The sequence below is a fragment of the Pleurodeles waltl genome, chromosome 1_1, assembly GCF_031143425.1.
Source record: "Pleurodeles waltl isolate 20211129_DDA chromosome 1_1, aPleWal1.hap1.20221129, whole genome shotgun sequence".
In the NCBI taxonomy this organism is placed as follows: Eukaryota; Metazoa; Chordata; class Amphibia; order Caudata; family Salamandridae; genus Pleurodeles; species Pleurodeles waltl.
Genome location: NC_090436.1, coordinates 836,300,721 through 836,317,407, shown reverse-complemented (window position 1 = coordinate 836,317,407; position 16,687 = coordinate 836,300,721). Strand labels below are relative to the sequence as shown.

At 44.4% G+C, this 16,687-nt stretch overlaps 1 protein-coding gene across 1 annotated transcript in view; it reads right to left on the bottom strand.

The window, feature by feature from the left end:
• The window catches only part of TMC1 (transmembrane channel like 1), a 372,520-nt gene that overhangs the window by 207,091 nt on the left and 148,742 nt on the right, over positions 1-16,687 (bottom strand). Inside the window, exon 6 of the mRNA XM_069242288.1 lies at positions 6,617-6,723. Coding sequence (XP_069098389.1) covers positions 6,617-6,723 — 107 coding nt within the window. The remainder of the gene's footprint in view (positions 1-6,616; positions 6,724-16,687) is intronic.

Genomic DNA, 16,687 nt, shown 5'->3' with positions numbered 1-16,687 from the left:
CAGAGCGCCAGGCTTTCCGTGGCAGTCACCCCGCCACGAAAACCCTGGCAGTAACACACCCTGCGACAGGAACTACCATTCCTGTCGCCTGCACATGCACCCCAACACATCCATACACATGCACACATGCACCCACACACATCCTCACTCTTACAAACATGTACCCCACTCACCCACGCACTGGCTACATACAATCCCATTCTCTCGGAGACACACACTGAAACACGCACACTGAAACACACATTTACGCACTTACACACACTCAGGCACACCCATGCAAATGCACACATGCACATGTACACCCCCATTCACACGCACATACACACAAACATTCACATTCAATCGCATACACACACGCATTCTCAACCCCCCCTCCACAGACATGCACACATTAACCACCCCCTCTGCATACTCGCACTCATACTACACCCCCTCCCCGTATGCATACTGGCACTCTTACTGCACCCCCTCTGCATACTCACGCACGCAGACACTCCCCCCACCCCCACAAACTACAACACACGCACTCACACATGCAGTCACGCAAACACAGACACCATCCCCCCTTGTTGGACATTCACTTACCTTCTCCGCCAAGGAGGTCGTCCGGGAGGGGATGGGTCCCTGCAGTTTTGCACCGCAAGCACCACCACGCCAGCAAGACTCCGCCAAGCTGTATTACGGCTCGTAATGCAGCGGGCGGAGTCTTGCTGGCGTGGCGGTGCTGGTGATGCCTTTAACTCCATCGGCCATAAATGGGTGGAAGTCCACACACAATTCCAAATATCGCAGTCAGCATACTGCCAGCACTGATGGTATGCGGGCTGCAGTGGCTTTGGCGGTCTCTGAAAAAGACCGCCAAAGTCATAATGAGGTCCTTAGTCTAAAAGTAAAACTTCAGAATCTAGTGTCTAAAGCTGGCCCATGCGCCATCCTGGTTGACTTCAAATTGTACGTAGATCTCAGTCTACTGGTATCAGTTGGCCATGTTTGGCATCTAAAGCTTTTTTATGTTATTTTTAACCCTTAAACTTTGAAAATGTATATCTCAAGTTCCCCTTCATGGATTCTTATCACTGGGTGTCATTATATTTATTAAAATGTACTCAATTTTTTTAAAATTAAGATTTTTTTTTGTGTTGTGTTTTGACTTAATGGCAGTTTTGTTAAACCATACATACTTTACACGTTGCCTCAAAGATAAGCCTATCTGCTCTGTCCAATAGCTACTAGGGTGCTGAGCTAAGATTCATTTAGTGATTTCACCCTAACAATAGTTGTGGTTATTGTTTAAGTTGGGTCATTGCCCCCCTTACCTGATGCCCAATTCCTTACTGATATGTAGGCAAATGACACACATAAAACATGTGTGCCGTAATTGTAATCCTGAGACGGTTCTGCAACTTGGAGGCTCTGCAGGTCTAAGGTTAGGGATTGGGTACAAGGGCACATTGGATGTATAACAAACATAAATTAAGTGAAGTGAAGTGAACTGCAAAACAACACTGTGATGATCCAGATTTTTGAAGTATAATTGTTAGACCTGTCAGCCTTAGAGTGGTCTTCCCCCAATCTTTTTCATTCTCCCCTCCTGTTTTGCTGAATTTATTTTTGTTGGCCTTAGGACTCTGTGCACTTTACCACTGCTAACCAGTGCTAAAGTACTTGCGCTCACCCCCTAAAATATGATGAATTTGGCTTACACCTGATTGGCGTATTTGGACTCTGTGCATTTTACCACTGCTAAATAGTGCTAGAGTGCTTATGCATTCAACCTAAAACATGATAAAATTGGCTTACACCTGATTGGCATTCATTTTTATTTTTTTACTAAATATTTTTAAATTTTACTAAATTTACTTTTACGTCCTTTTAGGTACTTTTTTACAATTTTTTTTTTTTTACTTTTTTTACAGAATTTACTTTCAGATACCTAGTAAAGTGGTATACTATATACCCTGGATTGGCACATCAAATGCTGCTAGTGTGCCTACAGCACGTATTGTGCCACGCATTTAAGTAGACCTATAAACCATGTCTCTTGTCTGCCATTGCAACCTGCAAGTAGTTTTAAACTGCCAACTCGACTTAGCAAAATAAACCTTTTGCCAAGCCTCAACTACCTTTATAATTCATATAAGTTTCCCTTTAGAGTAGGCCCTGAACAGGCCATATGGCAGGGAGCATTGTCTGTAAAGGTTGAACATGCACTTTTAAGTTTTACATGTCCTGAAAAACTCACAAATTATTTTGTCACTACTGAGAGGCCTACCTCTCTCGTCGGATGACTCTGGGCACCTTATTACATTTATTAAATGATAACTTTTGTTTAGGAACAGGTAGAATTCTCATGCTTTGTGTCTAAAGAAGTATAATTTAAAATGCTCTTTAATGATGAAGTATGACTTTAAGTCACAATTATAAAAATGCCACTTTTAGAAAGTTAACACTTTCTTGTCCTAACCATTTGGTGCCTGCCGCCTGTATTTTGTGTCACTTGTCTAGGTTTAGTCGACCTTTGTGCATTACTCCCAGAAAGTAACACAAAGGGGGACTAGGTGTCAGCAAAATGAGACATTCGGGCAGGATGGGGGATGAAGCTGTGCACAGTCCCACTTACATTTCAAAGGAGCCGCCTCAGCCGATCCACAAAGAATATCACACTAGCTGTGTGACCTGGTCCTGTCTAAAGGGTCACCCCCAAACATTTTGCCTTTTACTCTCAACTTTCTGCTGAATTCATTTTTGTTTGCCTTACAACTCTGTGCACTTTACCTCTGCTAACCAGTGCTAAAGTGGTTGTGTTCACTCTCCTAAAACATGGGTAAATTGGTTTATGCAACACTGGTATATTTGATTTATGTATAAGTTCCTTGCAGAGGGGTATACCATGTACTCAGGGCCTGGAAATTAAATGCTACCCATGGGCCTGCAGCACTTATTGTGCCACCCACTTATGTAGCGCCTTCAAACATGCCCCAGGCCTGCTACTACACTTTTAATGCAGTTTTAAACAGCCATGTCGACTTGGCATTAAACCCGTTTGTCATTATCCCCTTTGCCTAGTCTTTTTTATTAAATATATGTCACCCCTAAAGTAGGCCCTCGGTAGCCCTTAGGGCAGACTGCTGTGTAATTAAAGGGTTGGGCATGTACTTTGCAGTTTTACATGTCCTGGTAGTGAAAAAACACTAAATTCATTAGACACTACTGCGAGGCCTACCCCTCCTATGGAATAACATTGGATTACATTTAATACGCTGTAAATTCAAATTGTGAGCAGGTAGCTATGTTTGGTGTCTCTGGAATTATAATTAAATATCATATTTAATGGTAAAATTGGCTTTTTGGTTACACTTCTGAAAATGCCATTTTTTTGAAAGTTGGCATTTTTCTGCCTTTTGCACTTTTGTGCCTGCAACCTGGCCTGGGTCACATGACAAGGTGCAACTCACAGTTAGATTTTATCAATTTCTTCCAGACAGTCACACAGTAGAGGGATTCGGTGGTGCCTTTATTGGCCATCTGCTGGCAGGATGGAAGTGGGGGGTGCTGAGCACAGCCCCACATGCAGACTTGCAACAAAATAGGCTGCGCTGTGACTTCACACAAAGGGTCTAACACCTTCACAATGTCATTGCAGCCAGTTTAGACTAGGGCATGGGGGTCAGGAAATTCCTTGCACTTCATAGAACCTTTCCCAAAGCTTCTCCCTTTTACCAGAGGAAGCACAGCAGAGTACAGTATGAAAATAGGACTTTCAGACTCACTCTTCAGTTCATTGCTGTACCTGTTAAAGGACTTTCAGAGGACTGCCTGCCATTGTGACCTGCTGTACACTCTTCAAGACTGCTGCTGTACCTGGAAGGGCTGCTTTGCTGTGTGGAACCTGCCTTGAGCCCTGAAAGGCCAGCCCTGCTGTTGAGCCCTGCTTCTTCACCTGCACCCAGGACTACCAGAGTGGCTCCAAGGGCTAGTATGCTGGCTTCATGTTCACAGCCACAGGAACTCCAAAGGCCCCCACCATCTTGAAACAGCGCCTGAACCCAATCTGAGTGACTCCTATAATCCCAAGTGGTTCCTCACCAATCTAAAACCCTTAGTTGTTGTGCTAAATGTGCCCAAATGGCCAAAAATGAGTACATTTTTGACCAAAAACTGCTCTGAGGATAAGGAGGAGATCGAGATAAACCTGCTCGCCTATCTGTCCGAGGTGCATCGCCAGTCGTCTTGGCTTTGTGGCTTCTCCTGCTATGTTCTTCTATACAGCAGCAAATGCTTTTCAGCAGTCCTTCATGAAAGGGGCATTCGGCATCATGCAACTGTCTTCAACTACAGCCCTCTACCTAGTCCAGCTGGAGACTTTCAACTTACATTTCAGAGCGTAAGTCAGAACTTAGAAATCTCTACCAGAGTCTTGACCCAAGGCTATCTGATGATGACAATCCCTCCTCAGATACCTCCCGAAGCCTTGCCCCACTGAACTTTACCTTCTCAGAACAATTTTTCTCAGAATATCTTCTAAGTCCAAAGGTGAGCACTGACCGAGCTGAAACCACTTCATGTACATGAACCGCGTTCCATCCTGGTCGGACAGATTTTTTAACTTTGTCCTGGTCTCATGTGACTAGATGTCCACGGTTGGCACTTTGATGTTTTAGGGGTTAGGCTTTACTAAAAACTTTTAAAATGTCTAACTCTGGTTTTACTGACTGGGTTTTTGTCATTTTACTGTCAAATAATGTACTATAATTTACTCTATTTTTCAAAATTGGTGTGGGATTGTGCTTGTGTTCTGTTTTCACATTATTACTGTTTGTGTGCTGCATAAATACTTTACACATTGCCTCTAAGTTAAGCCTGGTTTCTTTTTGTACCAAGCTACCCAAGGTTACACACAGGTTAATTTATTGACTTTTTGCAGTTCACCCCAAAAGTGATTGTGGCTGTTGCTTGACCAGGGCACACACCCTAGTCAACCAACACCCCAGTTTCTCACATTAGCTTTTTGTGACTGTGACTGGGCAGGGAGGCATGAAAATCCAGATCAATCTGTGGGGGGAAACTCTAGAAGTTTCTTTCACTTAAAAGCTGGCACTAGATATAAAAATAGGATCTTAAGACCCACTCTTCAGCTCACTTCTGGACCTGTGGAGGACTCCCAGGGGACTGCCCTACTGCCTGAGACCTGCTCTGTACTTTAAAAGACTATCCTGCTGTACTATGAGGACTGACCTGCTGCCTGAAGGCTGCCATGTGCCCTCAGAGAACTGCCATGTTGCTTGAGACCTGCTTTTCTGTTTGAATCCAGGACCACAGGACTGACTCCAAGGGCTAGCTTTTTGAAGTCCTGTTCAGAGCTACAGGGACACAAAAAGCTCTTATAACTTGCAAAGTGCACCTACCCAACCTAAATTGAGTCTTGACACTCCAAATGGTGCCTCCTCCAGCCACGGACCCTTGGAAGTGGTTCTAAGTTTGCCCAACCAGACAAAATAGAAAACTTGGGACTCAGATAATTTTCTGCCATACTCTGGAACCGAGAGGAGGCCAAGACCTACCTGCACGTTGATCCACCTGAGGATCAACGATGGTCGGCCTGACATCATAGTAGCTCCCACTACATTTTTCTCCACAGTAGCAACTCCTACTCAGCTGCTCCTTTCTGGAAGTGTTTGGGCCTCATGGAGCCTTCGTCGGACACAAATTGCAGCTTCGTCCAGCTGGAGGTTTTCGAATTCCAATCAAAAGAGATCAAGTCCAGACATAGAAATCTTCACTGTGACTTCATCCAGTGGCTCCCCGATGATGACACCTCCTCCTCAATCACTGCTTGCTGCCTCACCCCGGTGAACTTTACTTTCTCAAACATTTTTCTTCAAGATTTCTTCCAAGTCGTAAGGTAAGAGACCGGGCACAATCCACTTCATGTGTCCAAACTACGATCCATTTCAGTTGGCCACAACTTTACACTTCGTATCAGTCCTGCACGACTACATATGGATGGTTGGCGCTTCATTTAGCCACAAAAAAATAAAAATTCAGAACTCTGGTTCTGCTGATTGAATTTATTTCATTTTTGATGTAGGATTTTTCTTGTGTTGTGTTTTCAATTTATTACTGCTTAAGTGCTTCATAAATACTTTACACATTGACTCTAAGTTAAGCCTGACAGCTTGTGTGTCAAGCTACCAAAGGGTTAAGCACAGGTTAATTTAGTGACTTCTGTAGTTCACCCTGACAAGGATTGTGGCTGTCACTTGAGAAGAGCTCACACCGCCCTCAACCAGCAACTCAATTTCTGACAATAATGTTAGAACTTTACGTCTCTCAAAAATATGATGATATGATATATGCATGATATATTTAGATGAAACAGCACAGCTATATAGATTGAGATGTAAAAATTATACAACTATGACTGGAAGACACTCACTCATGAGCCTGAAAATATTTATTGTATGTAATATCTCTGTCCATAACACAGGTCATTTTTAGAAAGGTTGCATTGGTTCTGCAATATTAAAGATCTTATGAAGAACGAGGTTTAGTAATATCAACCATGTATCATTTTAGCACAAATAATACAAATAAATGATCATAAATAGGTAAGTACCTCAGGAACCATAACAAGCCCAAAGGTCAGTCCAAAAAGTATCATGTTGATCCCATACATCCAACGAAGAAATATAAAGTATGATGCAACTGAAGAGCCAAAATGGCCTAAAATTGAATTAGAAAACAATATATTATTCTTTGATCTCATTTTTCACAATGTTAAAAAAGACATTTCTGAAACAGTACTTAGTCCTGAGCTGAAGAGCAATAGGGAAGGAAGGTGAGGTGTGCAAAGAGCAGCCCTGTCTTGCTACTTGCTCTGTCAGAAATAGAGTAATTAGAAAATCAAAAACATCTTTGTCACGATATATACAAGTACAGATCTGTTTAATGCAGCATATTTGTGTGAATTGTAGTGTCATCTCATAGTGAAGGTGTCTGGGTGCTTTTCCTATTATGAATGTATTCTGTATGCACTATCTTGCATAACTGCCTTATCCCTACCTAACAATTCTTTAATCTTTCTAAAACTTCACACCTCGTCAGTTTTGCCTCACTCTCAACGACTTGGGACTTTTTTCTTAAAACCTTTTGAATAGTCACGGTGTTAGCAATGTTTTTAAAAGACTTGAGGTAAAGACCTTGACAAATATGGAACAATATTCGCCAAAAGAAAAGTTTTATGGAAAACATCTTCCGCACAAATCGTTTTGTTTTTTTTGTTTGCTGGAAAATTGTGAAAAACTGAAAAATTGCCCAACTTTCTGAGCTTGCACAGTTGTTAACGTGAAGTAAGGCCACCTTCATAATTTACCACCCTTACATGGATAAAACCTGGGTGTGGGCTGGGGTGGGGGGGGGGGGTGAAACATAAGTCTCATTTTAGGTTTGTCTGTACATCATAGCAGTTTCCCACATATTTTGTCTCAAATCTTTTAACTAAAAAATAACTATAGTGGGCATCAGAGGAGTAAATATATCTCACCTCCGACTATTGGATGTGTGGTGAACCATTTCACCTCCTTTGGGGTGTTTGCATTGATTGTATGAGTTGTATTTTTTCAGCATGTGGCTGAGACTATTTTATGTATTCAGGTGCCATCTTGGAAAATATGCTTACTCACTGAAAGCAGCATATTCTATGTGTTAATATTAGTCTTGGGAGAAATTTGTGTTCCACTGCAATTATATTGCGCAATTTTCAGCATTTCACATTTCGCTTCATACATGAAATTCTTATAATTCTGCCATTACAGCACCGTCACATAATTTGAAGTCTGTTTGGGTGAAATCCTATTGCAAGAGCAAAGAAACAATGTGAAACACGAGAATACGGCGCTTTAGTTTGTGACATTTGTGTTTTTTAGTCTGAAGTGTGCCCCCTCACCCCAAAAATAGACACAAGGAAGCATTTTACAATAACATAGAATGCTAAATGCCAGACTTGGATTTCTTGATTTTTTTTCAAAGTTTTGCATACGTATGCAAAAAAAATGAAGCAAGTTTTCCGTGTTCCTAATTAATATAATGTTTACTTGAATTATGACTCCTGTAAATATGCTCAGTACAGTAAATATGTGTAACTTACTTGCTCGAACTTATTTTTTTAAAAGATTTTTTTTTGAGGTGAAAATACACTACCTGAAAATTAAAAATGATTTTCTTTAAAAGGCTGGCAGTAAGCAACACTAAGTGGAATCAATTGCACATGTCATTGAAACGTTTTGATCCAGATATGGTGCCCTGACTGTCCTTTTTACAAAGATATCTTGCGTTGTATTCATATTCGCCGACGAAATTAGTGTGCCATCACTTTCTTCCGTTCTTGCGGAACAGTTTTCACACTTATCAGTGGCTGTTAAAATAGTACCAGGAAAATCTTGATTTTAAATGTGTCATATTTGAATTGCCCGCTAGGATGCACTATTCCTCTTTGAAAAAGTAGACAGTGTCAGGCCATATTCACAGAAAAGCTACATCCATCATGGACTGTTGTCAATAAAATTGATTCTCTGCTTAAAAAATGTCATCATTTTTATGTGACAAAGCACCTTAATTTACGTGGTTTACAGCAGATTCACCCTGAATGGCATGGGTAATTAGTCTAACCACGCAGACATCGCCCTAGAAATCATGGGTGCCTGACCAATGGGTAGTGAGATTCTCCTCCTGTTGCCCTCGTCACACTCTCCCCACGAAGCAATGGTCATGTACTACCAGAAGCGCTGTCACACCCTTCATAAGGGAGTCCTCACACTACAGACCGCACTCTTACATCCAGTGAGTAGCAGTCATTCGCTAGTGCTTGAACTCACACATCTTGTTAGCAGTGGCACACTGTCATCAGCACTGTCACACCTATCTCAGACTACTAGTTGAACACCACAAGCAGCATTGGTACACATCACAGACTAGCAGTCACACATTACCGACAACACTCAAAACCCTCAAAAATGTGTAACCAGACACCACCAACAGCACTTTCACACCTCTCACAGATTAGTATTGAAGGTACTGAAAGCACGCATACATTCCTCATGACTAGGAGTCTAAATGAAGCACACATAGGTCCTTCAAAGAGTAGCAGTCTCACGTGACTAACTGCACCCATCACACCCATCACATTTGGATAGTCACAAACTACCGACAAGACTCTCACACAGAGCCTAGCAGCGCAGGCTATGATTAGCACATTCACACTCATCATGAGAAATGCATGATTTTGTTTCTACCCCTATAACACTGAGTAGAAATTAAGGGGATCGTTAGGACCGTGCCATTATTGTGGTGCAACAGATGGAATGTCTCGCAATCAGGCTGCCACATTTTTTCTTTTGTCAGCATTTCTGCCACATATCTATCCCACCTGTTAGGATTTGGGATGTTGATTGACTACTCAACCTACATGCACTTCCTGCACAAAAAGGACATCACCTCCCCAAGGACAGATGGAAGAGGGAATGCATGTCTGCACATCTGGCCTGTAGTGTCGCCCCAGTGAGGTAAGTGGTCAATGGGCACTACCATTAACGATAAAACTGGAGGAGTGCCGAAGTGGAGATAAATCCTATGCCCCCCCCCCCCCCAATCCCCCTTAGTTTACCAGTTATTCTCTGACCTGGTCATGTGGTATTAGGTATAAATAAAGGCGTGGTCGGGGTTGTGGATAGAGGCGGCACTGGAGACAAACAAGGGCCGAACCGTAACGTGCAGCCTGTTTGCCACACCTGGCCACGAGTAAACCAGAATCACGAGTGCGTTGCAGTTTTTTAATATTCAGTGCCGGCAGCCGCCGACACTACATGGCCCAACACATCCACTTGGTATATCCAATTTACCTCAACTCACAAGAAGGGCAAAAAAGAGGCTGAGAAAACGCTCAAAACACAATAATCACACAGGACATCAATTTCTCAAATTCCAACAATGACCTGCCACATGAACCTGACCCTGCCTTACCCACAAAGAAAAAATCATCTAGATAATGAGTCACCAACCTATCTCCTCTCCGATTCTGGAAACACCACTGCAAAAAGGTGCTAAACATTTCGAACAAAGAACAAGAAACCGAACAACCCATTGGAAGCATCCGATCAACATATATTGCACCCCCAAACTGGATGCCCAACAAAGAAAAATCCTCTGGATGCACAGGTAATAAACGAAACGCTGACTGAATGTCTGCTTTTGCCATCTCCGCACCCCGCCCACATCTCCTCACCAAAGCAACAGCTTCATCCACAGACGCATAATGCACTACAGTGTCCTCCACAGCAATAAAATAATTAACCGAACAACCCGCCGGCCAAGACAAATGATGTATCAGTCGAAATTCACCTCCCTGTTTTTTAGGGACAACACCAAGGGGTGAAATCGTCAAATTAGGCAAAGGCCACTCCAAAAAGGGGCCCACAATTCTCCCCAAGTCCAATTCCTTCTTCAACTTAGCCTTAATCACCTCCGGGTAAGTTCTCGACGATTTCAAGTTATTGGCCCACCTTCGCACTCTAGGTCCTTGATAACATAACCGAAAACCCTCTTTGAAACAACTCATCAACACTTTTGCTTCCTCCAATTGAGGATAAAACTGTAACCAATGTGAAAGGACCTCACAATTAATAGGTGTAGGGCCCTTTTCCAACAACATGCTGAATCTGACCTCTGCCCCTCTCACCCCCTCTAGTCTGTTGCCCTTGCCATCCCCACTGCATGCCTCCAAAACACTGATACGCTGGGTACCTGCCACCACAATGGGAGCAATCATGTCGAAATCTACAAGGCTGCCTGTTACAGAATCCACTGTTGAATGCCCAGCAAGACCCATTCCCCTGCAACTGACTTCGCTGACCAAACCCCACCCCAAAATGGGTGGGAGGCCCTTGAAAGGGCTTATATTGCACTGGCAAACCACTGGCTGTATGCGTAGTAGGAGCATACCTGGCTGTCCTTAACCACTGCATCCACAGCTCATTATCTATTTCGCCCCAGACCTTGGATGGATCCATAACCTTTCGTGCACGGAATTCCTCATCGTACCGAAACCACCCAAACCACCATAATCCATTTGCGCCCGACGCACCACGTCCATGTACTTAAAAAAAGCCACACAAGAATCCACATGCCGCTCACAATAAACACTTGCATATATCAGAAAAGCCGATGTCCAATTCTCAATATTCGTAGGCACACTAGGCCTCCTAGCCAACTCCCATTCCTCTTCTTTTGACCCTTCCTTTGCCTGAACTTCTCTATGCAAAGGTTTAAATACGTCCACAAATTCCCCCTTCCAGATCTTCTCCTTTAGATTCTGAGTGAGATGCGCCCCCAAAGGCATCGCCACTCCCATGTAAGGCAATTTTTTACCTTTACCCGTACCACCTGAGCATACGACCCCCACATTTTTAACAGAATCCTGTAACTCACTCGACTCATCCTCTTTCTGTACATCCCCCACAACCACGTCCACCGCCACCTCTGACTTACCTGCCCCAGTGTCAGCAATCAAATCCACCTGTACTGATGCGTCAACCCCACCCTTGCATGATATGAGCCCCCCAGAAGCACCCCCAACGCTCATACCCATCCCCCTCCCAACCTCACCTCTTGGTAAATTGCCAGCCATTTTTTGGTGACGATTTCCAGAGCGATCGCCCCGGAACACCTCTGGAACCGCTGGGGTCGACACCAAATTTGCTACTGGAATAGCTTGTTCCTCGACATCTTCTTCGTAGTCCAGCCAATCTTCATCCTGCCTTTCAAACCTTGCCCCAGCGCCCCGGCTAGTGGAAGGCTGTTCATCATCAAAAACTAAGCCCGCACTGTGACCCAGTGAGCACAACGCAACTGATTCCCTCGCTGTCGGGTAAACCGCTCCGGATTTTACCCTCCCTTCCTTCCGGTGTACTAAAGGCGCCCTGACCTTTACCGGCAAACTCTGACCACCTGAAGGCCGCCCAGCTTCCCGATGCACCGTCACCTCACTCAGTCCGCCCGTAAACCGAGGAGCGTCACACCCAGCACCTTCCTCCTCAACACCTGGCTGCCAAAAATCCATCAGAACCTGAGCCCTACCCTTACTACCACCTCTACTTGTCTGGCCACAAACCATACCCCTAATAATCACCCCATCCTGATCAACAAACTCCACCTGCTCACCCAATTTCAAAACATTTTGTGAGCCAAAATACCCATCCATGCTCTCCTTACACAAACCCCTATTTAAACTTAATTCCCTTATCACATCCTCACCAGCCCCCCCATCAAACTGACGAACAGACTTCACAGCAATATCACCCTTACCTAAATTAACACCATCATGTCTCTCCCACTCCTCATCAGAGATTCTAATAATCTCCTCGCAAGATTCAACGCGCGCCGCCATTTTCTTCGCATCTGCCAACTGCCTTTCTTCTAATGAAACCAGAAGAGGAATACTCTTCCCGGTGGGCGCCGCCATTTTAAGAGTGCCTCCTAACACTCTTTCATCTAAAATGGCCGCCCGATGCTCCAACATAGTTTCCCGCGGGAGTTGGGCTTGTTTAGATGCCCGTCTGCCGCGTGCCGCCTCCGATGCGCGCGCGCCCAACCGCTGCGCCCCCTGCCTCTCACCGCCCGCCACCGCAACCAAACGGCCCACCCCTTTCCCCCCTGCAGCCACTCTCTGCGCAAGAGAGACGCCAGAATGCCTCGAGCAGCGCCCGGCTCCACGCTTATGAGCCACAAACTCCTCAGTCGACCGTGATGCCGGATGCAGCATATCCCAGAGCCCTTCAGGTGAGCGCGTGACCTTGCGGCCTTCCGCGCTTTTATTCTTGAATTTTTTACACTTTTTGGGTGGCGATGAGCACGCGATCACCTCAGCGCTCACCCCCCAGAAGAAAGCCTTTTAGGCCTCTTCAAACCCACCCAGGCTTCCTCAAGAACCCCTTCCTTTATCAGGTCCTCTCTACCCTCATCCCGCAATATCTTGAGGGCCTGTACTACTTTATTGGGTTCCATATCCATTCACATAAAACCACCAAATACAAACTCTACCTCTCCCAACAACAAATCACACCTTAAATTGCAAGGCAAACTTAATCAATGCTAATGCACCACAAACACAGCTCCTCCCAATAAAACGCCTCAAACCTTAAGTAACGCCTACAACCAAAGCCTACCCTTTGAATCACGAAGACAACACGCCTACTGGGTGTGACAACAGCCAAAGAGGCCGCCCACACCCTGCCCCTGCCTTTTATCCCCTTACCCAAATCCCGCCCCATCCTGCACCTAGAACCAATCCTAAACTCGGGGTGTGGACTGTACCACCAACGCCCGATAAGCCCGGGGGGAGACCGGGCAAGCCCTCTGCTCCCCCCTAGCCCAATTCTGGGGGCGTGACCTATTAAAGAGCTACCCGCCTACACAAGTGACAGCTAAAAAGAGTACTGGCAAGCAAACAGCATGCTAGGCTCATCAGCCACTCGAATGAAAAGACAGGAGTTACATCATTCTTCAGAACAGTACCACCCAAAGAAAGGAAATCCCACATGTTGTGGAACAGCAAACAGAGTGAATAATAGACACAATGAACCCCATGCACCATCACCTAAAAATCTGTGGCATAAAGGAAGTTAAACAGTTATAATCCTTGCCAAAAGCAACCATCTAGTAGGCTAAAGGACCCAGCACCCAGTTTTTCCCCGGATTATACAAGATCACAATGTTAGGGAGAGCCATGCATTATAAGACAAATGGATCTCACCCAAGCCGAGTTGGCAGACGGGCTCGAACTGGCATTCGACCCGCATGATGCCCCAAATGAGGCCCAGGACATATTAAACTGAGGGAAGCTTCGACGTCCGTTCCAATGTATCCCAGCACTGGGCAAAATAACTTCTGATGAAATCATCTCTGTAAAGTTTGCAAAGATCGCAGGGAAAAGATCTTTAGATGCCTCTGTAACTATATGGCAAAGAGTGAACCTCATTGATACCATTCTGAATGAGGCACAGACCTTTGAGGATTGGGTGATTGAACTTCTAAAACCACATCCACCCAAATATCTTCATGTGCTGCTTCGTATGCAGCACCAAGCTTACAGAGATCACTTTTAAAAGGGGCATGGGGGGCCATACACGACTGGCTGCCTAGGGCTTTGAAAGCCTCAAACTTCCTGGAAATTTTAGTTGATCACAATAAAAGGAAGGTAACTTGTACAACAAGCAGCTACAGAAATAATACACAGATCCAGCAGAATTCACCTCACAGGGGGACCCATGAGACTTATCCCTAGCCATCATCATGTAGCAAAAGAAATCCTTGGAAGTATACGGGTGAGTCCAAACTCACCATAACATCGTGGAATGTGGCAGCTCTGAAGACCGCTCAAGAGCAAATCGGCAGTGACCTTCTTGCACGAATACAACATTATCTGTTTGCAGGAAACGTGGACATATACTCCAACAGTTTAATATGGCTTTTAAGAACATTTTAACCTGCTACAAGATCTAGCCTATTTGGCCAACCGTTGGGAGGCCATTCAATTTTCAGCAAACAAAAGGGCAGAATTAAAGCTGTGTCCCTTGCACAAAACTACCAGGCCCTTCAAATGGCAACAGTTTCAGGGTTAACCATTGGTTATAGAAAGATTCCTTTGCTTCTGATCAACTGTTATAACACGCAGAAAACCACAAAGTCACATACAATAGAGGATCTTTGTAAGAGTCTGGAAATGATCGTCTTGGAACATACCTCACACAAAGTCCTCTTGACAGGTGATTTCAACATGAAGGACCTGGCAACCAATAGAGTAGCTGCCCGAAATTCAAGGGCACAAGATAGAATGAACAACCTTCTGTGCACCTGCAAGTTAATCTCAGCAGAACAAGTATTCAAGGCCACAGCAGCAGAATTGTGTCTGCCCCAGACATTCAGGGACATCTCCACAATAGATTATATGTTTGGGTCAGAAACCCTAGCAAATGAATTTATGAACTTTGAGATACAAAACAGGAGAGAAAGCAATCACAATCCACTGAGGCTGATCGTGAATATGGGAGTACCCACAGAAGCCAAACTCCGGACAGTGGGATCTTCGACATGACAGAAGTATCAAAGTTAACCAGGAGGCTGAAATGGAGAACGGCAGACACAACTCCAGTGACTAAATGGCTTCTTAAGGTCATAACAGACCCCAAAAGCTTGCCAAAAAGCTGCACTTTGGGTGGGGCAACCTCCTATAAGAGCTCATGGACACTGCAAGCACCTGGATAGAGCACAGCACCGCAAAGACAGCAGCGAGGAAGCAGAATACACAGCTGCATAACACCAATATTGTAAATTCACGAAATGTGCAAAGAAGGGTTTGGACAGATAACAAATCCCACCGCACAGTAAAAACTGCAAGGCATCTTAGTGAAATATGTAAGGCTCGTACGAAGGTAGTTTGGATTGTGAAGACTGCTAAGGAAGACAATGACTGGTTAAAAGTCCACGAAATGCTCCAGGAAGGAGGTCTAATCTGTTTTTGAATGATATCAACAAATTAAAATCACCATACCGGACCAGAGCACACGGAGTCCCGGAAGGAGACTGGGTAACATATGTAGTAGCACTATATTCAAGCCACATGATGACTCCAGCTAACTTGGGAAATGTGGAAAGGACCACTTCACCAACTGAGAACCAATCAGACCTTACAAACCAGCTCCCGGTTTGTAAACTCATCAAGGAAATGAAAAACGACAGGGCTCCAGGACCAAACGGGCTCCCTGCTGGAATCTTCAAATGCTCAACAGAGGACTGGGCCAAGTTCATAACTCCTCTTTACAATCAAGCTTTTCTTACCACCCAAATTCCTGAGGCTTGGAGGGGCTACTACTGATGGAGCGAGAAGACTGAGTCCACGACAATAGCATACTCCCACTCTTTTAAACAGGCTGTTGCGCAGTGGCATCAAGCATCGATAATATTAAATCTCTTGCCATGCTAAGTCAGCAAGCAAACTAAAAAGAGTCATCCTCCTCTCTTCTGCTGTTTTATTGACTATAGGGCCGCTTTCGATAAAGTCGATTGATCAATGTGACGGAGAAAACTAAGTATGACGGATATATCCTCCATCCCTCTACTCACAAACATGGGTCTGCGGTAAAACTGGGCCTCATACCGTCACCCCCAGAATCTCTATCCAGGGCGGTTTGAAACAGGGCTGTGTACTTGCCCGCTACTCTTTAATCTATATACAGCCGACGTGGAAAGAGCCTTAGCAAACACAAGCCAGGTGCCTCAAAGACTTGGCAACAGGACCTTACATATATTACTATAAGACAACAACACTGTCATAATGGACCATACTAAACCGGGTCTGCAGCGTGCACTAAACAGTCTACACTCCTGTAACAAACTACAGTTTTGCAAGATCAACCAAGATAAATCCAAGGTCATATTATTTAGATGTTACAAGAAAAATAAAGTCCTTACGTGGAACATAGGGACAAACATTATTAAGACAATACAGAGGTCTTGGGGGGCATTAAAAATTAATGCAGCAGCAATAACGTATGGTGTAGCTAGCCTGAACATAAAAATTATAACAAGTGCCTCTGCTGCTACAATCCTGAGGGTTATATAGGCTAGTCTCCTACGG